A 24,929-nucleotide genomic window follows, 5' to 3' on the forward strand; every position below is an offset into this window, starting at 1 on the left:
AGCTAAAAAAAAAAAAGCAGCCTATTATTTCCTTGTTTCATTGTGACATAATTCTCATGTTTCCTTGTTTGGGGTTTTCCCAATGATAACGAGGTATTTCATTATCGAGTGTCTGATGTAGAAAACTGTGTTCAAGTTGTTCAAGGTGCGGTTACAATGTGTTTCAGATAGCCTATACATGCTGAATAAACACTGTTATTTAACATAATTCTCATGTTTCCTTGTTTGGGGTTTTCCCAATGATAACGAGGTATTTCATTATCGAGGGGCGATTGGGCTCCACCCAGTGTCAGGTCCACCTTTCAGTCTGCTGCACAGTATAAATACAGGACTATTTGGTTTGAAACACAGACGTCAGTGGTTTCGTTCATTCGTTTGCTGATTCACATAAAACTGTGACAATGACAGATGCCGTATGTGGAGGTCTTGGTCCGACTCTTGATGCCGACAAAAATGTTCAGAGCATCTGTGACAAAGTAAGTGAGAAAATGATCTTTGCTACACTTTGATTTTTCAAACTACTCATGTACAGTTGATGTGGCCTGTGTGTTTCATTTCTGATGTGTTTCTTGTTTTTTTCAGGTGAAGGCCCGAGCAGAAGCTAAAACTGGGAAGAACTACAGCGTCTTCAAAGCCATTAAATACAGAGCACAGATTGTGGCTGGGACCAACTACTTCATCAAGGTGATTCATTTTTACCAAACAGAGGTTTTTTATTTATTGTTTGAAAAGTATAGGCTCACTGTCTGTCACCACCCTCACTGTTTCCATACTTGTTTCCACATTTCCTGAATATCTTAAAAAGAAAAAGACAGTTGAGTGTAGGTCTCTCTGCAGTTCCTGAAATATGTTTATCGTTGGTACTTTTACAGGATTAAAAAACAGCACTCTGTGATTATGGATTTGATAAGATTCTTTATTGTCATAGTAGAAAGGAAACTATTTGAGTTTTGTTTTGTTCAGCCTGCAGTAACATTGGATCACTGTCAGAACAAATTAATAATTGTCCAATGAATATCCAGACATGAGGTGGACACATTGTGTTTCTTTTGCCCACTTGCAGGTCCATGTGAGAGGAGTTGAATATATTCACCTACGTGTTTGGGAAATGCTCCCATGTGATGGAGGGAAACTTGAGCTGACCTCTCTGCAGGAAAACAAGACCCGCGACGACCCCATTGAGCCTTTCTAAAGGGACCACCAGTCAACAAGTCATCCTATCAGCCTGCAGGCTCCACTCTTCATCTCACTGTCCAGGCCCTTTAATGTTATCCACTGCTAACATGTAATAACACACTGTGTGATGTATCATGATGATATGATGAGCGTCACATTTGAATTCTTTTAGGTCTATGTGGGGTTCAAATAAAATAAATCACAATGAAATGAATCAGACTTGTTGTCATTACTTTTAAACATCACACATATCTGTCAGATGACAATGACTATGGGTTGTCTTCAGGTTTACACATTGAGTAGGCTACTGTTCATGACTTGTAGACAGTGGAAGTGTATTTCCTCTAAAACAAAACAATTAGTGTAAAAAATATATATTTGAATGACTGCTCCAAACTGCTCCAAAGTATGATTTAGATTTCCAGTAATACTCTACCAGTGGAGAAAAGAAATAAAAGTTACAGTTTGTTCAAGGCTGGTTCCTGTGATGCTGTGTCTTAATGTAGATCATGAAGCTGCAATATAATAACCAATGTTAAAGCTCCTTCTGCTATTCTGGTAACCAATGTGTAACTACTAAGTAAATAGAAAACACTAACCTCTGCATCTATTAGCTATATAATTACCAATGTTAAAGCTCCTTCTGCTATTCTGGATTTTGTTTACAGAAATATTACTAATGTATCACAATTGAATTAAATACTGAAGGCAGCAACTTTGATGGTTCCCTTCATCTCTCATGAATTTCAAAGTTACATTTTCATTTGAAACAGTAATAGACATTAGTCATAGATTTTATTTACTTTGTGCCTGTTACGTGTGGCCAGGAGTGCCTATCAGTTTACGATACGATACGATACGATACGATACGATAAACTTTATTGTCCCGTTCAGGGAAATTTGTCTTGGACACTGTAGCTGCGCCATAAATGCCTTAACGGCCACAATGACAAAAACAAACGACAAAAGAACAATACACCTCAGCCATATTAATCCAACAGCATTGCACATATCCCATAACATAGCACATATATATACATAGTTTAATGTGTTTGACACATGGTGATAATGAAACAAACAAGAAACAAAAGAAGAAATAGACTATGTTGTTACACCTGCTCAGCTGGTTTATCTTCCTATGCAAATAAAGGTTGGAAGAACATTTTTGTTTGAATTGCAAACACCTCTGGCAATGTATCTGGTCCTAACAGTCTAAACCTTTTTCAATCTCAGCCACTTGTTTACAGGAAATCATATGACAGTAAAACTCATTTAAATGGCTCTCATTACTTGTGCTGCAGCTGTAGACTCAGTATAAAGTATAATTCATACAGAGGGGACAAATGCATTTTAATTTCTGTAGCGGCCCATGGGGCATGGTTTTGGTTGTTCTCTCCTGTGTTTCTTTCTGATATGGTTTCAATATATTTGCAATGTGATACAACAGTTCTGATCTGTCATTAAAATCACCAATCAGAAATGTAATGTTTTTTTGATAATCCTTCATGTCTCCAATCAGGCTGATGTCACTAAGCAGAGAGCAGACTGTGTTTTTCAGCTCTGTGGTGGATCCATCATTTAAAGCCCGATCATGTATGTAAAAATCCTACTGATTTTACTGTCACTGTTTCTATTTCTCAGGTAAAAGGCTTCCATGGTTTAGTCTTCTGTCCTGACAGGAGGTTGTGTCTGTACCCCGACATCGCTCCTCCTTCAGATGGTGTCAGTACATTTTCTGCTTCTAACACAAGGTTAGTGTGGGTAAAAGAAGGAACCCCCTTGGTTTAAAATAACCTCTAGCCGAGGCTACAGATAGCTGACCACCACTGGCGTGAAAGTTGTATGAATGAATAATGGTTTCTGTAAAGCGCTTTGAGTGTCTTGAAAAGCACTAGGCTATATAAATCCAAGCCATTATTATTATTAACCTCATATTTTCTTTGTTTTATATCCAGTGAGCTCTATGAGACGTTAACCTCAGTCCAGGACTGGACCTGGTCTCTGGTCTCTGCAGCCACAGCTCTCGGCTCCACTGCTGCTCTGTGTCTCCTGGCTGCTCTCATCGTGTCCCACAGGAAATGTGTCTCCAGCAGCAACAGGATCCACACTGAGACACAGCTTCACAGGCACAGTTAAAAACGTTTTAAGCACCGCCAAATTCAACCAAAACTGAAAGTTCTAAAGTTCTGCTTTTTTGGCCTAAATTATTTCTTTATACAGTATTCTTGGACAAATTGGCCTCAATGTACTTAGAGCAGAGGTTCTAATATTTAGACATAAAACACTTGAGTGTTGTTACATCTGCCAGTATCTTAAAAAGATAAATTTAAGAAAAAGTCGATAAAATGGCCTCAGACCTCAAGAGGGCATAAACAGGTCTGTATTCAGTTTTAGGTGGTGTATGTGATTTGGTGTTTGCACTTAGATTGGGCCACAAACAAAAATCTTGTTTAGGGCCACCAAAATCCTAGGGCCGGTGTCGGGTCTGTCTCCAGGTTTGAGCAAATAAAGGCCGGGTCTCTATGCTTAATGTTTGGGTGCAACAAAGTCACTGTTAACAAAATCAACATCTAATCTGTCCCTTCAAAATAAAGTTAGTGACGTGTCTGTTTGGAGCAGCTGCTGACAGATGGGCAGCTGACAGTGACAGTTTCTTCATCACTAAACCTGGGCCACCATCCGATCCTTCCTCGGGACAAAGTCTCTTGGACATATATTGTATATTCTGTGTTTTTCTTCTCTTTAACCGTCTCATTTCAGTTTTTGTCGGTTGGCAATCATCTGGTGCACCGCTGTTTCTCTCTCGCGCTCGCTCGCTCACTCACTCACTCTCGATGCGCATATTTTGTTATAAAACAAAATAAAAAGGAAAAAAAACAGATGCGCAAATTGAAATGACCTTGTAGGCTAGTCTATTCAATGACCACTCAATGACGCTGATCACAGCTTGTCGTGCCACACCTGTTACGTCTCTATGAACACAACTACAGGTTTTTTTTATTTATTTATTTGCTCAAACGAGCCAGACCCGGTCCACTAGGAGACCAGAGTCTGGTTAAGAACGGTAGTTGTCAGGTGCGGAGGTACGGTGCGGCGCGGGGGGGGGGGCTCCTATACCCCCCCCCGCAAATTATCCCCCCCTCTGTTTTTTTCACAAATCGCACCCTGGGTGGCGGTATACTACACCTAATAAGTAATGGTTGCAACCGAAGGAAGAGGGAGAAGAAGGTAATTTATCCCTCTGTGATAGGCTCTGTGCAGAGCGATAGATACAAGTTTAATCATAAAATCGGCTCTAAAGGCGCCGCTGTTTCACTATTTAACTCATTTTCAGCTGGCGTCACCTTTACTTTGAAAGTCCAGAGCTGGATCAGAACGGAGCGTTTGTACGGAGGGAGAGATCAGCTGATCCGCTGCTGTTGACTTTCTTTTGAGTGTATGGTGAAGCTAGGATAGATAAGACAGCGGCTGAAGATTTATTCAATAAACTAGAGCAATAACAACTGTCATTTTAAATTGTGTTTTATAGGCTATTGTTTTCAAATAGCCTATTTCACTGATTGCAAGAAGTAGTGGCCAGGCTGGATGTGCGTATGGAAACAGTGGATTTTTTAGGTGCTGTGGCTACAAGCATTGTCTCTGTACAAAGACAACAAGACCTTTGTAAATGTGAAAACATTTTTATCGTTGGTACTTTTACAGGATTAAAAAAACAGCACTCTGTCATTATGGATTTGATAAGATTCTTTATTGTCATAGTAGAAAGGAAACTATTTGAGTTTTGTTTTGTTCAGCCTGCAGTAACATTGGATCACTGTCAGAACAAATTAACAGTTGTCCAATGAATATCCAGACATGAGGTGGACACATTTGTGTTTCTTTTGCCCACTTGCAGGTCCATGTGGGAGGAGATGAATATATTCACCTACATGTTTGGGAAATGCTCCCATGTGAGGGAGGGAAACTTAAGCTGACTGCTCTGCAGCAAAACAAGACCCGCGACGACCCCATTGAGCCTTTCTAAAGGGACCACCAGTCAACAAGTCATCCTATCAGCCTGCAGGCTCCACTCTTCATCTCACTGTCCAGGCCTTTTATATTACACAATATTATCCACTGCTGACATGTAATAACATACTGAGATGTATCATGATGATATGATGAGCGTCACATTTGAATTCTTTTCTATGTGGGGTTCAAATAAAATAAATCACAATGAAATGAATCAGACTTGTCGTCATTCCTTTTAAACATCACACATATCTGTCAGATGACATGACAATTATATGGGTTGTCTTCAGGTTTACACATTGAGTATAGGCTACTGTCCATGACTTGTAGACAGTGGAAGTGTATTTCCTCTAAAACAAAACAATTAGTGTAAAAAAATATTTAATAATTAGATTTCCAGTAATAATCTACCAGTGGAGAAAATAAATAAAAGTTACAGTTTGTTCAAGGCTGGTTCCTGTGATGCTGTGTCTTAATGTAGATCATGAAGCTGTAAAAAAAAAGTTCGTTTTTTTTTGGCTGTAATGCCACTTATTCATACAGCCATGCAAATTCACATGTAAGGTCAGGGAGGGAGTGGGTGCACATAATATTAATCACATAACTCTAATGTTATCCCTTACTGGATTAGGCTGCAGTAGGCTACTAAATGGTCAGAAAATTGTTCTTTCACATGTTTCTGTCTGGTTTGTGCTGCAGTGGGAGTTGGGTGTTTCTGTGACGGATCGGGCCAGATGAGGATCTACTCCCCGTCTGTCGTCTCAGCCCTGCAGAGCCACCTGCTGTGGCTCAGGTGACTCCCTAAGAAGTGTAAACTATTTAGAGTAAGATAAGATATGCCTTTATGTATCCCACAACGGGGAAATTCCAGTGTTGCCAGCAGCAGTACACACATACTGTATATACATGTCAAAGTGCATGAGTATTAGAAAATATATGTAAATACAAGGAAAAAATGGTGCAAATGTAAATATAAATAGATGTAAATATGAAGCATATAATATTTAAAAGTGATAGTCATATTTTAACACGAGTTCATTACAGCACCTACAGTGTTTCTGTCTCTGTAGGTGAAGGAGCTACGTTTGGCTCCATATCAACCTGTCATGATAACGCCTCCTATTTTTTCTGCACCGGCAGGTAAATATTAAGACATGTATTTATTTTCATGTATTTTTAAGTGGGTTACAATTCACTTTTTTTTTTTTTTTTTCCCCCAGTATTCATGTTTGCATTATTCATTCTCTCACTCTCAGTGAACTTGGGTGTCATTTTCTCCACCTCCACAAGGGGGAGTGCCAGACTGATTTATACCTGGATGGATGCAGAGTGTTTAAACCCGTACTGAATGCTCTAAGTTTTATTTCCTCTCTTTTATTTTCAATATTGTAAAGCAGTGACACCTGTTATTTCCCTGATTCCTTTCTAACATGTTTTCTTCATCACCATTGCACCTGACCTTCTTGACCTCCAGAGTGAATGTTGGAGGGAGGAAAACACCAGACAGCCGCCTGAAGACGACCTCAGTGGGGAGATGTGGGGTCTGGACAGTCGCTGCTTCCTCTCCAGTCTGAACAGACAGGTGTGTGTGTGTGTGTGTATGTGTGTGTGAATGTCACCTGTGTTTTCCAGAGTCTTTCCTCTGTCTAACTTTATTTCCTCTCGTCTCTGCAGAGTCCGGTTCCTGCAGTGAACGGCTCAGTGGAGGGTCGCTGCTACAGACACAGGTGCACTGGACCAAACAGGTTCCAGGTCCAGGTGTCTGGTTCTGAGTGGGTGGACTGTCCAGCAGGAGGCGCCACTCAGGTAACGTGGCCCAATGTGTAACTATACTGTAAATTAGTGTCTGAGGTATTTAACCAGGTCGGTCCCATTGAGACACAATGGCCTCTTTTTCAAGGGAAATTATGTATTAGCCACATAATAACCAACTTTGAACTGATGTTATATTATAGGGTTAATCAGTTGTATTGATACACCTCTAGCTTGGTGTACATATAGAACTGACAGCGTACCTACTGTATATAATCCTTCTCTACTATTCTGAATTTGTCTGTATGAATTGGAAACGGAATATAGGCTATCACACTTTAATAAAAATCAATAAACTTCTCAGATATTTTGCCACCATTGGTTTCCAATGCTGATGGCAATACATGTCCTACTCCATTCACACAGCAATAATCAATACAAAATACTGACACTGAACTGAGGTAAGTGTAAGGATAACCATGCACTACTTTGTAAATCCACAGCATGGCAACATGGTAATTCATGCATAACTTTAATGTATATACAATCTAAACTCAAATCGGTGGAAAATAAATTACCAGTTACAACTTGGACTGCGCTTATTGCACTTTTCTTTTTAAATAAATGGTGTTTCCAGCACATGCCTCTTCTGTTTTTTAATCATAGGTCTGAAATCATGGCGTCCTTGAGGCTCGGAGTGATGCCAGAACATTGTTTCTTGGTTAAACTGTTCCAGGGCAGTGGTATTTTCCACGAGGGCAGGTGTTGGCACTACAAATATTATTTGACAACATGTTTGCAGTCTCATCTATGTAAACCCAGTACATAAATATGAGTCTGTTTTTTTTTGTTTAACAACAGAGAAAAGAAATCACATGTCACTGCTTTCAGTTCAGGCAGTACTGTATGATTGTCACTGTGTAGCTATGAGAAAAGAATGAAGACAGTCAAATGATTGAAACATTTAATTTCAATTCATCGCATGGAAGTCCTTAGTCAGCCAAGATCAATTGCAAATTAATCATCTGAAATTGGTGAAGAAGAAGAAGAAGAAGAAGAAGAAGAAGAAGAAGAAGAAGAAGAAGAAGAAAAAAACAAAACAAAACAATTAAATCATACATTTTGTCTCTTTTCCATGTTTTATCATTTGCTTCAGTCTCATTTGTTATCATGTGCCAGACACATAAAACTCATTTGACATTTTGACTGGGCCACTTCTTACAGCAAATTGAATGAACTCTATTTACAGTTCAATAAATCTTCAAATAAACAAAATTACTGTTTGTGTACATTCATCCTGTCTGTTTCACATTAAAATAATAGTTTAGGCTTAAAATATATTAGAGGAGGAAAGTGCATTTAAGTTGCACTTTATCCAAGTTAGATCTGTGTGTATTATGTTTTGTTAGTAAAGCCAGTTTCAGAGTGTCAGTGTTCAGCTCTGTTCATTTCACATGCTTCAACAGTGAAGTTGAAGTTGTGACAGCTCACTGTTTCTATTTCTCAGGTAAAAGGCTTCCAAGGTTTAGTCTTCTGTCCTGACAGGAGGTTGTGTCTGTACCCCGACATCACTCCTCCTTCAGATGATGTCAGTGTGTTTCCTGCTTCTAACACAAGGTTAGAATGACCTGTACCTCATGTTTACTTTATTTTATTTCCAGTGAGCTGCATGAGACATTAACCTCAGTCCAGGACTGGACCTGGTCTCTGGTCTCTGCAGCCACAGCTCTCGGCTCCACTGCTGCTCTGTGTCTCCTGGCTGCTCTCATCGTGTCCCACAGGAAATGTCTCTCCTGCAGCAACATGATCCACACTGAGACACAGCATCACAGGCACAGTTCAAAATCCAAAGTATTTATTATATATTATTCATATTGTATTCATGATTCAATTAATGATATACTTTAAAGGTGTACATGATCAGAGGGTCAGTAGAACAAAGTCAAGACTTGTGTGATTTGTTCAAGTTGAAGATTTTTAATTTGGGTTGTCAACATCAGGCTCTGCCCTATAGGCCTAACAAAATACCATAAGATGGTGAGTGCATAAAATGACTCGATATTAGCTTGTTCTTGAACACAACTAATTACAATTCTGCTGTATATCATATTCACAGCTTGCTTATTTCTGTGGACCCTGGAAAATGACCTGCAAGCCTTATTCCTTTAGTATTTATTGTCAGATTGTTGGTTTATCATTACGTAACTTTGACCTGTAGAAATAAAATAAACAGTTTCGTTGTTTAATATGTTGAAATAAAAAGGGCTTTACAAATGCAATGTTGTTTGCATGGTAACAACACTGAGACCAAGAGATGTGTGTTATAAAAGTTAATTTATTACAGAATGTTGAATCAAAGTAAAAAAAAAAAAAAAAAAATCAAATATCCAGTGAGATTTACATAGGAATTGTATTTTCTCTTGTTATATAACATGTTACATCCAGTGTATTTCCACAATCTAACAAGGGTTTAAAATTGACAATAGGAACTGATGCTAAATTGAGCAGAATTACGGAAGATCAAACTGAGATTGTGATCAATAGAGGCATGATTAAATGTATAACTGAAAGAAGAGATATATTTAAAGAAGATATATAAATTAAGAATAGACCAAAAAACGAATCAAATTTTCCACACCATAGAAAGTAGAAATCATGATTGAGCATGTATCCATCTGACAAACTACAAAACGTCTCAAGCATTTGAAGTTTTGGTTTTGTATTTTTTAGTCACTGAAGAGTTAAATCATGGGCTAGACTATTGTATTTGTACATGTGTAACAATACATCAGTGTATTACAAATATATAGTGTATGATAGCATTGATACATACTATGTCTTCCACACAGGTATAGAGGTCTGTCTGGGGGCAACTCCACTGGAGCATTGTGTAAACCAACCATGCTCCCTTGTTTTCAAACAATCAGCTGTCAGCTTCAGACACACAAAACAAAACTCCTTCCTGCACCGTGAACAGACGACATTCTTACATTTTGTTCCATCATGCTCTATCAGTAAACCACATGTGGGACAGGCACGGATGGATGGACAGCCAGTGATGTCCCTCACATCCTTAAAGTTGATCTCTGGACAGGTTTTCAATATATTTAGCATCTTATCAATGCAGTCAGCATATGGACACCGGTCTGAACCTGGAGATTGACCTTTCCACTCCCTCAGACACTGCCAACAGAATTCATATAACTTTATTTTGTCGGCTGTGCACAGGGGACAGCGGACCCTTAGGTTGTTGAGGTTGGTCCTTGCCACAGAGGAGTCACAGCCAGGACACTGTTGGGTGAAAGAACAACAAATTTTAATTATTTTTTTTATAAACGTGACGTGAGCAAAACATATTTTGAAAATGTGGTACCAGTGAGTTATCACTAACTGAGACACATACTTTTTTGACATGCATGTCATCATAGGCAGCATTCTCAAACAGTTTCTTCTCGAAGTACTCCATTTCCTCAGGGGTCAGAAGAGCCATTTTACGAACCTCTTCATATGGCCACTCAACATTACAATTAGTTTGGCCACACACAAAGCTGCTCTTTCCCTTAGAGATGGAAAAGAAAACCAGTTTTGTTTGTTTCACTTTGGAGAAAAATAAAAATTCTGAGGACTTTTTTCAGGCTTTCTACTTTCCCTAATACTGACATTGTAATTTCAAGTAATTACATAATAATAACGTCCATATGTTCATGAATCAGATATTGCATAAGTTGCATGTTACTGCTTAGAAATTAAGGATAGTTCAGGAAATAGCCTACAGCATGTATTCTTGCTATGATCAAAGAGCTATCTGCCAACTTATTGTCTGTTTTAAATTCCATAGAGTTTTTACCAAGTGAAACACTTGGCTAGAGGAAGAGGAAGCTATGCCAACCAACAAGAAATAGATATGGTTCACCTTGCTCTACAATTGGCGTATTGAAACTTCAGACAGCTGTGATGCAAGGGTTTTTCCTAGATTTTTGACACAACTCTATCTGCTAGACTAATGATCACCACGTGACAATGCAGAAAGATCATGGAGCAAGCAAGTTGGCCATTTGAATTTTGTTCATGGGTGATAATTCAATTTCAGTAATATTTTACCTCATCCAATAACCTGCGACACCAGATGGTCAGAGACATGGGAGTGACGGTGTGTCCACAGGACATCCGAGCTCTGAGAGATTTGAAATCGGTACACTCAACTGATGACACATAAAAAAAGTGTTAGGCTACTGACTGGATCACCTTAATAGAATTTACACTAACAATTAGGATACCCTACTTACAATCCATGTCATCAACTCCATCGACAAACTCAAGAGTTTTGTCTGCAGGGTCGTAACACTTCTGTTTTTCAGCTGATATGCTGCTACTTGCCTGTTGATAGATCAAAAACGATATCAAATGCTCTCCTATGTGGAATAGCATGACACGTTTTCACTTCTGAAAAACGTTCTCACCGAGTTATCAGATGCTGTAATTGTAGACTCTCCATGTTCGTCCTTTAGTTGAGTATCAGGTTCGAAATTGCTGCTCAGTAGTTCAGGTGCCAGTTCAGTTGACACACTGCTGGTCGCTTCTCCAGAAGTTGGCAAACTGTTGCTGCTCAGTTGTCGAGGAAGACATTGTGTCTGAGCAACTGACACTCTGCTGCTGGTTAAAATATACCGACTTTCCCGAGTTCTAAAACCGTACAGGTATGATATTTCAATCCATTGTACACGAGCCGACACCCTCCTGGTCACTCTATGATTTCGACTTGGCAGGGAACCCATCTCAACTCGGTCCCTTCCTTCGCGTGATCGGCTTTATTCGCCGTATGCATGGTTCAAATGACGCATTTTTGTTTCCAAACTATAAACACTTCGCATCAAAGTTTTGGTTTCTATTGGATCATTTGCAGGCTGAGCGACACATCCACACAGTCCTGTATGCCACTACAGTGATCAAATGGCAGCTCAGCTAAGAATATGCGGACCCAGAGGAGAGGAGAAAATCATTGATGTCTGCGACCCTCCGGAGCAGATGGATGATACCAAAGTATTGGACCTGAAAAAGAAGATTATTAAGGAGCTACACATAGGTATGTTTGACCTTTCAATGTGCTAAAAGAGATTAAGCCTGAAGCCCATATGACAGACAAAAGTAACAGATTCAACGACTCTTTATTATTTCATTTAGACGGTGACATCCGGATTGTCTTCGGAACCAAGAAGCTGGAGGACTCCTCTCTGCTGGTGTCCTACGGGATCAAGCACATGTCCACTATTCAGGTTGTGCTGCTGCTGCCTGGAGGGGACGGATGTTGAGGAACAAACCGACTGAAAAAACAGAATTCTATTTTGTTGTAGCCTAGCCTACTTGTAGCTATAATTCCAACACAGTAGAAAACTAGTCAAGTCAGGGAGACTTGTGTAATGATAAAAATAAATAGATAAACAAATAATAATAATTATTACTTTTTTTGGTCACCTTTCTCATTCATTCACCTTTCTTATTCTCATAGCCAATGGTCGCAATAACATTCACATTTTCAAAAGTTTATAAAAATCTTATGATCATTTCAAGAAATATACATTTTAACAACCTGTGAGTGTTCCACGACTTTGTACAAACTTCCTGCTGTTCAAATCTAATTTCGACCAAAACCTCAAACCGTTTATTAAATTGTATAATTTCCCCCATTCATCTTTTGAACTTTATTAGGCTATCAAATTACACAATTTTATTCAACATAATTACAAAAAAGGACATTTCTAAACTTTCTCACGGGTTTCTGCATGACCTTAATATTTCCTGTTACCTAACGTGACGTAATCTGACAACCAACAACAAAAAGAGAGAAGAGCGACTCCATCAACCACACAACCTGACTGATATGGCCAGCCTTAGGTATGTATCACCTGATTTTTCCTGTGATCCCGGTTTGCAATCAACATGTAATTTATGTTATAGCCAGCTTAATGTTATATTTGCAATATGAGTCCTTGTGTTTTTCTTTGTTTTTCTGTCTGGCGTCACTTCAAAATATGCTGTTGACAAATAGCCTACCTATTACATGCAATATGATGGTATTGCAGCTGTTTCTCCTAGCCACACTATGAACAATTTCAAAGGGAACGCTTAGGCTATAGCATTAAGTGTTAATTATAGCTGCAGGCCGGGCAAGACAAAATTAGGCAATTTTAAAGTGAAAGTTGCAAAGCCGTAGCGCATATTGTTGATGAATTTAGGTTACAGTTACGGACATCTAGCATTTCGTTATGTCATCATTGTACCCTACCACGAACCAGCTCTTACGTAACTCACTGTTCCAATTGTCTGGAAGTAGCCTAGGACATGGCTTCTCAAATAGACCAGGCAGCAGTTGTCAAAGCAGATTTCAAAAATTGTCAAAATGTCAGAAATTCTGTTAACTAAACAAAAATCTGATGCCACTCTTAACATTGACTGCAGTTGTTCCCATGAGAGCAGAATTCAAAATGTTCTCAAAAATCCAGTTTTTGAGATAAATTTCTGATATTTGCCAAACTTCATCAACCATGACTCCAAAATATTCTCGATTCTTTTCAGTAAGATTGGAAATGTATTTAGCAAGAATTGAATGGTATATCTTTACAGTACTGTTTACAGTTTCACTGCTACTTTTAAGCCTTACTACTATATGTAACTGAATTTATTCAACTTCATAGGCCTACCACAAACTAGAATTCATGACACAGCTGTTCTACTGAAATTCAAAAGTCTGCAGATCTCTCTAATGTGACCACTGCCACTCTGTGTACATGTGACTTCTGCAGATCATGAAACGTCAGTATCGCTAGACGTTAGTGATTCATGACAGGATAGCCAAGTCTCTTCAATTTCATGTGAAATGATCATCAAATCATAAAAAAAAAGTTATGCAGGCTGCCCATTTGTTTTTAGATTTTGTGTATAGTTTGAGTTCTTTTCTCTTGATAATGAGATAAAATTCTCACAGAACTTCAAAAGAAAAGAAAAGTTTTTTGTTTGTTTGGGTCTTTAGAGCTAACTGAGTTTTTTTTTCTTAAAAACATGTCTAAATAATAATAATAAGCACAGACTTTGAGAATGCAGATAGTTATTTACACAAATGAAAAGGACAAAACTAGTGAAAACAAACTGTAATACACCGTTGAATAGCATAGAGACACAAATGAGTGTAAAAAAAAAGAGTTTTAAATGATATCGTAAAAGGCCTGTCTGTAAAAGGTGTTCTGAAAGAAGAGACAACGGAGACAGCAAACCTGATCTCTCATGTGAGGATGTTTAGGACATTGTATATTTTTTGGAAAGAGAAGAAGAAGGAAGGAATAAAGAGACATGTAGGTGCAACAATCTGCACTCCTTCAAGGAACACAAAAAAGACTAGTATAAAGTAAACTTAGATACTTTTAGTTGGTTTAGTCTTGTTTATTATAGGCTATGAAAAGAAAATCATAATGTGAAACACTTATCATAGAAAGGTTCTGGGTTAATAACACATCACTTTTTACATTTACATTTTACATTCTATATTTCATTCAGTTGTTGTAGCCTATGTTTCAAAACATAAAACTATAATTTTTAGGCATGAGTTGTCATCTTTTCTGAATTGCTTTGGTAAATAATGATCACCACTATTAGAATACAAGTTAAATTGTAAATAATCATTTTAATATTAACAAATCTTTTCAAATGAATTTCTCTTCTGCTTCAATCCCACAGTATGTCCGAAGCGTCACAAAGTAGAAGAACACCAATCAGCAAACCACCTGAACAAAGGACTGAAGCGAGTAATGAAGATACAATTATTTTTTGTGATCAATTTATTTATTTATTTATTTTTCATTACATTTCCATTTCTATTCATCCAGACCCCTTATCTGCACCCTTATCCCGGGGGTAACATTGATTATGGACGGTAACATGGAAAGAAAAAATAAAATAAAATAAAATAAGAATAGTTTTTTGAAACAAAGAAAAACCAAGATGATAAATTAACTGAATAAAATGCAAGACAAGTGCCTCTAATGTAAAAGATAGAAAACGTATCTCTGCATAGATCATTTTTGGTGCCGTGGTGTATTCTAATTGTCTTGTTTTATCTTGAATGGAGATGATCTGATGATCTAATGACACTGATTTTCTGTCGTAAGCTATACATTCACAGAGACGTCATTATGGTCTGAGGAACCAAGGAGCCACATGTTACCTCAACAGTGTCCTGCAAGTTCTCTACATGACGCCTGAGGTCCATGACAGGTTTGTAGTAGAACTGCTTTATATAGAAAATGTACTAAGTGTGAAGAAAACAACTTAAATTTAAACTCCATTGCTGAGCATAGCAGCAAAGTACTATTGTTGCGGCTTCCAAACAAACCTTTAAAGCCGCTGGGAGTATGAGGTTGGGTCCTCTACGTAGATTTGTGACGCGCTATAGTAGATTATGATAAAGATACGCTGAGATCCAACAATGCTTTTGGTGCATTTATTGTGAAACAAAACAGCACAGAGCTATCACAGCGCAGCAAGGATGGATAAACGTAAAAATGAGACTTACAGATTAAACAGGAAACAAGGGTGATTAATGAATGAATGAGTAGCGGTCAACAAAAATTACGGCTACTCCCAACCCTGACTCTCTCTCTCTCTCTCTCTCATCTGTGTCACCGGTGAGTGCCCACCTTTACGCACACACACTTCCGCACGCACACACGCCCACTCCCAGGTGAACCACCCCCTCTGCAACACACACACACACTCAAACACACCGTGCTGCTCATCTTCAGCCTGTATGTCTCTTACAACTATTATTAATTGAGAAACAATTGTTCTTTAAGACTGGGTCAAGATCAGACAGATTTGAAGCTGAAGAAGCTCTTCGAAGCCCTTAGGAAAGACACAAGTGGAAAAGCAGCTATCACAAGCACACTTGGGATTGCAAATGGTAAGACAAGATCCAATGAGTGATGGATAAAGAAGTCATAGATCAGAGATGAATTCAGTGAGATTTGTTAACTGAATCAGTATGTTGTGTTGTGTTAAAATGTTTCCCTTTGCAGTGTATGAACAACGTGATGCAGCTGAATGTCTGGAGCTGATTTTACAGAAGGTCAGCCCACAAGTCTCTGAGGTGAGGACACCCAACATAACTAGAATATTTACAGGTGACAACAATCCGAATGATGTGTGGTGGTGACAGTTGTTTGTGTTTTCCAAGCTTTTCCAGGGGAAGTTGACTTACACAACAACATGCAATAAACGCCATATTATCAACGAAGAGACAAATCCTTTCTGGACTCTTCCACTGTCGCTGAGAGACACAGACAATAAAAAGTACAGTGTGGTGAGTACCAGACAAAATCAAAAGGGGTTATGATGATATTCTAGTATATCAACTCTGTGTTTTTACAGGAAGAATGCTTCAATAAATGTTTCCAACCAAAATCATACGGAGACAACATGGTGTACTGTAACACATGTGGGAAGAAAACAGAGGCAGAAAGTGTGAGTATGGATTAATGTTAAAAACAACTATAAACTGTTGCACTTTATACAGTAACTACATTGGTTTACAATAGTACTGATACCCTCCGTGGCAAGGAGTGTAGTTTTAAGTTTTAATGCCACCTGGGGCCTTTCACCCCAGGATATAATGGAAATCAAGAAAAACTATTCAATGAGAAGAAGAGAAAAAAAAAAAACTACAAGGCTTGTGACTGCGGAGGCAGATACATCATATAAATTGAGAAAAGACAATATTTCAGACAAATGGTAATCTAAAATGATTTAAGACAGGCAATGAAGTAGAACACACTAACACTCTAATAAGAAATACATCTATAACAACAAGATAAACTCAGTGGACTGGAGCCTCTAGTGGGGAGGCAGAAAGATGAGTGCCCCTTCTCACTTCCCTATGGTGCACGACAAAACCATAGACTGTAAGGACAAAACCTAAAGGCACTGGGTGGGACTCACCACCTCAAAAGTGTTAAACCACCACCAGGAGGCAGCACAAGAGAGCCAGGTCAGGGCCTTTTATACTCAGCTAAGGATGGGATGGGATGGGAAGAAAAGGATGGGAAGGAAGGGATGGGATTGGGTAGGAGTCTTCCTTGGGCTGCGTTCAGGTTCACTACGCTGTGCTTCACTACAAGTCAAATAATCTTACTTTTGTTGTTTAGAGTTGTGAGATGGATCGATCCCCCCAAATTCTGGTTCTACTGCTCAAGAGGTTCAATTTTGACTACATCACCATGTCAGATGTCAAATCAAACTGCAATGTGACCGTGTCAGAGACATTACAAGTGAAGACAAAGGTGAGAAGAAGTACCTGACCCGGAACTCATAAATATTGATGAAGCATTGATGTTCTATATTCACTGAAGGATGGTTTGACACTTGCTGGTTCATGCTATATGCTAATCAGCGAATCAGTATAAAAATATAGGCCTACAGACGTTTGTTGGTACACCTCCGTTAAAGAAAGAAAACCCACAATTGTCACTGAAACTACTTGAAACTGGCAAAAGTTATAGTAAATAAAAATTCTGTAAAAATTAACTAAAAAAATCAGACATTGCTTGTGAATTACGGTTCAACAGAATAATTAAAAAAACAACAACAACTAATGAAACTGTCATGGACGAAAATGATCGTACCCTTAAATTAATCTTACCTTAATATTTTGTTGCACAATATTCTTATTATTATTATATATTTTTTTTTTTACAGAATCTTTATTTAGTTTCAATTTGTTTTATTGACTATTGTAGGTTTTTCTTTCTTTAATGGAGGAATACCAACAATTTTGTTCACATCTGTTTATATATAACTGACATGACATTTACTGCACAACAAAACATGATTTTTGACCACTGTAAAAGAACATAATCCTGTTGTGATGCCGCTGAACAAATGTGTGTGTTAGTGGTAAAAACCGTATATGATCGTCCCCTCCCCCATGCATCACCTGATACCTGTGCCTATAGACTCAATCTACACTGCCACCCTTGAGGATTCATCTGTAAATTACGAGTGACAGCTCAAATAAACAAGACATACACGTGGCTCTTTTACCAACAGCAACATAAACATAGACATTACATGGTTTCTGTCAATGTTGTTTTTATGTATTAGATCTTCTTTTATTCCCTTTTTTTTTTTTTTACAAAACAGAACAAACAGTACAAACTGTATGGGATGGTGAATCACAAGGGCAGTCTGAGTGGTGGACATTACACAGCTACCATCAAGTCCAGTGACGATGAAACCTGGTTTGAGTTTAATGACAGTCATGTTGAGGAGGTGACACTGGATCTACAACAGACATTTTTACAGTATGCAACTAAAAATAATAATAACTGACATACTAAATTAAACATTCAATTAAATTGCTCTTGTTGTTTTTATTGAACGTTGCAGGTTAAAAATAAGCCATTTGAAAACAGGTATGTTCAGTAAAGTGTAATATATATATATATATTTTTTTTCCCCCCAGGTCGACTGTATATCTTCTCACATACAGAGGTAGGATTGGTATAGTACATAAAAATATGAGCCATGGGTGTGATATTAATAATATTCATATTTTTTTCTCTTCTTTCAAAGCTGTGGACTCACAGACATCCTGTGAGACAAATTCAGTAGATCGGACAGAGGAGGAGAGACAACACCAGTGTGAAACCACTGATGTCACAGAAGATAAGTGTCCAGAGACTGAGGAAGAGGGAGTTGATGTTGATGAACAGGAGACATCGGTAGAGGAAACAACTGTAGTGACTAGAAGAGAGGAAGCTGATGCACAAAGTGTAGTGGAGACATCAGAAAGTGTCCAGGACGCGTCAACAGCAGAGACAAGTCATGAGGGTGCGGAAGCTGGTGCAGAAAATGTACAGGAGGCATCTGAGGTTGAAACACAAAATGTAGTGGAGACATTATCAGAAAATCATTCAGACGAGGCTGAAAAACAACAGGTTGAAGACCTGGTAAGAGACGAGGTGGAAAACAGAAGACTAGTAGGAGAAATGGACACCGATGATAAAGACAGTAGACGTCCTTGTGTCTCACTGTGGAACTACATGAGACTTCTCTGTGAGCAGGTCAAATATCTAGGAGTGAATGTAAAACCTGTCATGTATTTTTTCATTGTTTCACATTATTATTATTATTATTATTACATGTGATGCTTTTGACCAAACTCAGTATGTTCTTTCAGAGCTTCAGCTCCTGGATTGTTAAGCATAAATCCTATAAGATCTGATATCACAGTAATCAAGAATGTAATGATTCTTTTAATCAACCTCTTCAGTTTTGTCTTATTAATTTTCTGATTAGCCTGTAATGTCCCTATGTGACATTAAATTATAATTAAAATGATCAAATCACAACATTAAATATGATAAATTATACACTCAAACACTGTTTTGTTTGATGTGTTAATGACAGTCTTTTGTTCAAAAGATATTCATTCACATCAGCACTTTTTGGTTGAATCTGAATTTTAAATAATTATTTGATGAATTCTGTATTATTAATTATTTACTGAAAACAAACAACAACTTTATTTTCAAAATTACAAATCTTTGTATTTCAGAAACATTTTATGAACTTAATTTGGTCACAATGCTCTAAAAAAAAAGGAGCCATGACAAAAAAAACTGGTTATGATTCGACATTCAACATTTTAATGAGGCATACAATAGGTAGCCTATTTTAAATAGAAATGTAGATTAATGTAGATTAACTTTTGTTGGATATGTAAATTATCTAATTGATCTAAACAGAGGAATGGTATTGACTCGTCTTTTACATGTGCAATTTAAAATCTGACCAGTAGGGGGCAGAGTAGGATCTTAAGTGAGAATGATCTCTGTCATAAACCTTACAGGTTGATAGGGTATTGAATATGAACACTTTGATTTTATTGATAATTTTATAACAAATGTTTCCAAAGTGACTTAGAAATTAGGACGGTCTCAGGCTTGAGCAGAGAATTAACCCTGGAGGTTGTGATGCACTTATCAATGACTCAAAACAATTTCAAGATTATGTTGGATGTTGTATTGCCCAATCTATGAGAGAAGACCTATTGGTCCATTAATATTAATGGCTAACTGCAGAGACTGGAGGCACTTTTGCACCAGTTCATTGTGAAGCAGACTTTAAGGCTTCTTCCTTTTAATAATGTTCAACAAAGATTTAACATTATGTCACTTGAACCAACCAGTCTTCACCATGGGTTACCATCTGTTGTGTAGTCTCATGTCCAGCAAAAGTCCCAAATATTTGTTGTAGAGAAGACTGTGACCAAGTCTGTAAAGCTGCATCACAGACACCTACAACAGCCAAAGATGGAGACAGTTCCTCTGGTTGCTGCCATCGCCGTAGTGCTGATTGGTCTTAATCCTGGACCTGGATAAAAGTTGCGTTCTGAACAGTCTGTAGACATTTCAGTGCTTTTTCGTGATCGTGTCCCACACTAATGAAAGCCTCACCAATCACCTTGTGAGTGCAACACTGCTACAGCCAGAGATGTTTGAGCGGTACTGCCGGTGTTTCCCCACTAAGGCTCTGGACTCCACCAGCAGGGCGTACCCAATGCTGAACAAGGACAAGCTCATGAGGGAACTGTACAATATCTACAGTGGACGAGAATTCAGGGGCTGCTCTGGTGCACTGGATCTGTATGAGGTTATACAGAGGTTCAACCTCCAGGAGACTTTTCCACAGACTGTGACTCTGTTGAACATCCTCATAACCACTCCCATCACAACAGCTAAAGCTGAGAGGTGTTCTTCCACCTTCAAAAGAATCAAGACATCCCTGCAAAATGCAACGGGACAGCAGCTGGTCATGCTTTCAATGGAAAGGGAACTAGTCAGGAACATGGCTGATTTCAATGAGAGGGTTATTGATCACTTTGCTGCTTTGAAAGAGAGACGGGACAAATTTCAGTATCAGCAGGGAATGCAACATGAATCATCTTTATGATTGCACTTATTGTGTCTTTGAGGGTGAGCTGATGAATGACAGCTCCTCTGTTTATTATGACAGTGGGATGTTTATTCATTGTAGAGCCACATTCATTATTCAACATAGTAAACTCAATGATGTCCACAAACACCTATACAGCCTTGTAATAATCATTGTTGCCATCTAGTGGCCGACTATTGGACTCAGTGTAATGTTGTAAATATTGCAAGGCTATATATCCTGCATTTGAAGCCTGCATTCATAACTTTACTTTTTTTAGAAGACAAGAAGCTACACATACATTTGTATCTCTTCATGTTTGTGTCACAGCAGCCTCCCCTGAGAGATTTGGCAGGAGGTCGTTGCTGTTAAACGTTTGTATGATTGTTCAGATACCTTTGATATCTTTAGAGGAATTTCATGCCCTTTGTTATGAAAATATGAGATGATCAAAAAATCCAAGGGCATGTGGGGAACGGGCGTGGGGGGTGGGGTTGACATACAGCAGTTGCAAGTGTAAGTTTATTTTGTTTGATCTTAATGATGGTCTCTTATTTTAAAGATAATGATATGTATCAGCCCTTTCAATTTTATCTTATTTTATTGACAACTTTATTTTTCACATATTTGTACATCTTTGTATTTCTGATACATTTTACCAGGTAAATTTTGTCACATAGCTCTTACAGAAGAGCCATGACACAAAATAGTTATAACTTGCTAGGATGCACAAACTGATATTTCATGTAGAGTGATTTATGTTAACTAAATGTTAGAAAAAGAAAAATGGAAAAGACAAGAGTGTAAAAGTAGTAAGGTGATGATGAGGTTTGCAAATAGATTCTGAAATGTAGATCAACTTTTGTTAGTTTGTAAATCATGTATTATAAATAGTGAAAATATACGCACATCCCTTGCTTGGGGTGCTGGGCCAAATGGACAGTAGAAAATAGAAAAAAGATATATATAGATGTTACACGGGTGAAACACATTATGATGATGACCTGATGAAGGGCTGAGAGCCCGAAACGTTGTGTCAGTAAAATATTCTGGAGCAAAAACGAGGTTGTGCGGGCTGTTTTTTCTATTTTCTAAATCATGTATTATCAAAACACTGTACAATAAAATCCTCTTTTAATCAATACTGACTCTTGTACATGTGCAATTTGAAATCTGACTAGAAGGGGGCAGAGTAGGATCACGTCAAAACGATCTGTCTGTCTCTCAGATTTTTCTCCAGGAGAAAATAAACACACATAACCATCTCACCTACTTTCTCCTTCATGTTACCAGTCTGATTTACTGTTATGATCCAGTTTATTCCATGTTTTTCCAAAATGCAGACAATTTAATAATATAAGGGCAGTGGCTGATGACGACACTTTGTGGTAAGCGGAGAAAACCAGTGTAGCCCAACTACAGTCGTGTAAATTACTGTAAAGGTGTGGGATGAATTAGAAGTGAACATCAGATATCAGTGAACTGTGTCTGTCTGTCCCATCATGTCTCACAGGAAGTGTGAATCACAACAAATCTGATGTTTTTATTATTTTATTTTATTTTATTTTTATTTCACCACACATAAAAGAATTAAATTTTCATACACTCATCATAACATCCTGATCTGCATCACAGATATGTTATCACATGTCAGCAGTGGATGACATTGTGTAATATAAAAGGCCTGGACAGTGAGATGAAGAGTGGAGCCTGCAGGCTGATTGGATGATTTGTTAACTGGTGGTCCCTTTAGAAATACTCAATGGGGTCGTCGAGGGTCTTGTTTTGCTGCAGAGCAGTCAGCTCAAGTTCTCTCCCATAGCATAGAAGCATTTACCAAACACGTAAGTGAATAAATTCATCTGGACCTGCAAGTAGGCAAAAAGAAACACAATGTGTCCACCTCATGTCTGGATATTCATTGGACAATTATTCATTTGTTCAGTGATCCACAGGGTTACTGCAGGCTGAAAAAGCAAACAAACAGTCTCCACTGTACAATGACAATAAATAATCTAATCTAATCTATACCACTGTAAACCTACACAGGAACGACAGGGGGTGCTGCTCCATATGCAGTTCATGAACATATTTCACAAACTCCAAAGGGACGTATGCACTCAAATTTTCAGATTTTCAGGAAATGTGGAACCAAGTATGGAAACAGTGAGGTTGCTGACAGACAATGATCCTACTGTTTTTTCTTTTGCGTAAATATATATACTACTTAATTGTTGTTACAGTAGAATTATAACCCAGACTCTTGTAGCCATGAAGTAGCTTACCTTACAGCAAACATCTAAAACATTAGCACCAACAACTTGCATGAAAGATATCTAGACACACGATAACTGTGGTGTAAGTTTGGTTTGATGTACTTTCTTACCTCAAAATTCGTTTTTTCCATCTAAATTTGGATGTGTCTGCCACAAGGTGGTACATCTCATAATTATGGAAGAAGAACTAAACTGAACATACAGTAAATCAGATGATTCATAACTTGTTTCTGATTGGAGAAATTGGAAGTGTTACAACAGACCCATGTTACAACTATCTTTGGTCTCCCCTGTGTAGCCAGTGTTGCCCAGTTTAATTTAACGTGCAGCATGAATATGTTCATGATCAGTGTGCTTGTGGTCTGGACTAGTCCTGAATTCTTATAGTTGACAGGATGCTCCAGGTTTGATTTGCTCCCTGAACTGCTTTCAGCAATGGTTTGATATTCAGTGAAGGAGAGAATGGGAGAAGGTATCAGACAGCACAACAGAAAATACAGATTTTTACTCTAATTTGTGTCTCTATGCTATTCTATGGTGTATTAGCTATTGTTAATATGTTTTCAGTAGTTTTGCCCTTTCCATTTGTATAAATAACTATTCTGCATTCTCAAAGTCTGTGCTTATTATTATCATTTGTTTTGAAAAAAAACTTAGTAAGCTCTAAAAACTCTTTTCTTTTGAAGTTCTGTGAGAATATTATATCATTATCAAGAGAAAATAACTCAAACTATACACAATATCTAAAAACAAATGGGCAGCCTGCATAATTGCAACTAAAACTTTTTATTTTATTTTTATGATTTACATTTCACATGAAATTGAAGAGATAACACTAACCATAAAACTTCAACTTCAACTTTATTTATTTGTCCCCAATGGGGCAATTTGTTTGCAAGAGTGGGGAGTGTGAAAAAAAAAAACACACACAGGACACACATGACAGCAATGCAAATAAACACAGATGTAAACAATGGACATAATCACAGATGTTAACAGCCAAAAGGAAAAGGAAAATAAAATAAATGAAGTAAAATAATAACAATGTTAATAATAATAACAATAATTACACTATGCAAAACCAAGGTGGCTAAAGTGCTCTGTAGAGTGCGCTGTGCAATAGGCTACCTCTTGAGGAGGGAGGCCGCAGTTGGAATGAAAGATCGTCTCTATCTATTGGTTCTAATTGGTGAAAGTCTAAAAAGGGAACCTAAAGGAAGAAGCTCAAATTATGGGTGAGAGCTGTCAGACAGGATAGACTGTGCTTTGTTGTACACCCTCTTGTCATACATATCCTGCAGGCTGCAGGGTTTCCTGGTCCCTGCCGATTATTTTACTGCAGACATTGACCACCCCAGACAATACATTTTTGTTTTTTATATTAAGGGTATGAAACCAACAGATAAGAGAGAAGGTGAGCACAGACTTAATAAAGGAACGATAAAACATATTCTCACTGCTGCCGGTCGCTGCATGCGCATGTGACCATTGGCCATCCTGTCATGAATTATAGTACTAACATCTAGACATTTAGTGGATTAGCTATATAATTTATGACATGTGTCTCACATACACTAAGTGGCTGTGGTCACATTAGAGAGATCTGCAGATTGTTGCATTTCAGTCGAACAGCTGAGTCGTGAATTCTAGTTCGGTGGTTGGCTACATGTCATTGTTCATGTAGCCTAGACATTGAGTTATGTGTAAGTTATTTTGATGTGAACTGTTTCAATT

The 24,929-nt window shown here is 38.0% G+C and overlaps 3 protein-coding genes across 4 annotated transcripts; 2 read left to right on the forward strand and 1 right to left on the reverse strand.

The window, feature by feature from the left end:
* The first annotated feature begins 308 nt into the window (after nucleotides 1-308).
* On the forward strand, nucleotides 309-5,377 carry LOC146969193 (cystatin-B-like). 2 transcript variants are annotated; one of them, XM_085759924.1, is made up of 3 exons: nucleotides 309-476; nucleotides 583-684; nucleotides 5,072-5,377. In XM_085759924.1, exons 1-3 carry the CDS (start codon nucleotides 402-404, stop codon nucleotides 5,198-5,200), a joined length of 306 nt encoding a protein of 101 aa, XP_085616050.1. In that variant the 5' UTR covers nucleotides 309-401; the 3' UTR covers nucleotides 5,201-5,377. The 2 variants fall into 2 exon arrangements, with proteins under 2 accessions (XP_085616050.1, XP_085616049.1); XM_085759923.1 differs by lacking the exon at nucleotides 5,072-5,377 and adding an exon at nucleotides 1,064-1,273.
* Nucleotides 5,378-5,921: 544 nt separating this feature from the next.
* Nucleotides 5,922-8,566, forward strand: LOC146969194 (ciliated left-right organizer metallopeptidase-like). Its single transcript, XM_085760448.1, has 4 exons — nucleotides 5,922-5,980; nucleotides 6,664-6,769; nucleotides 6,862-6,993; nucleotides 8,447-8,566. Exons 1-4 carry the CDS (start codon nucleotides 5,922-5,924, stop codon nucleotides 8,564-8,566), a joined length of 417 nt encoding a protein of 138 aa, XP_085616574.1.
* Nucleotides 8,567-9,771: 1,205 nt separating this feature from the next.
* Nucleotides 9,772-11,714, reverse strand: LOC146969195 (uncharacterized). The gene is made up of 6 exons (XM_085760449.1): nucleotides 11,635-11,714; nucleotides 11,400-11,541; nucleotides 11,226-11,316; nucleotides 11,041-11,141; nucleotides 10,343-10,498; nucleotides 9,772-10,230 (listed from the first exon to the last, which is right to left on the reverse strand). Exons 1-6 carry the CDS (start codon nucleotides 11,712-11,714, stop codon nucleotides 9,772-9,774), a joined length of 1,029 nt encoding a protein of 342 aa, XP_085616575.1.
* Between the last annotated feature and the right edge of the window lie 13,215 nt (nucleotides 11,715-24,929).

Source organism: Trachurus japonicus, chromosome 18 (assembly GCF_045865225.1).
Source record: "Trachurus japonicus isolate A0001 chromosome 18, Traja_1.0".
Lineage (NCBI taxonomy): Eukaryota > Metazoa > Chordata > Actinopteri > Carangiformes > Carangidae > Trachurus > Trachurus japonicus.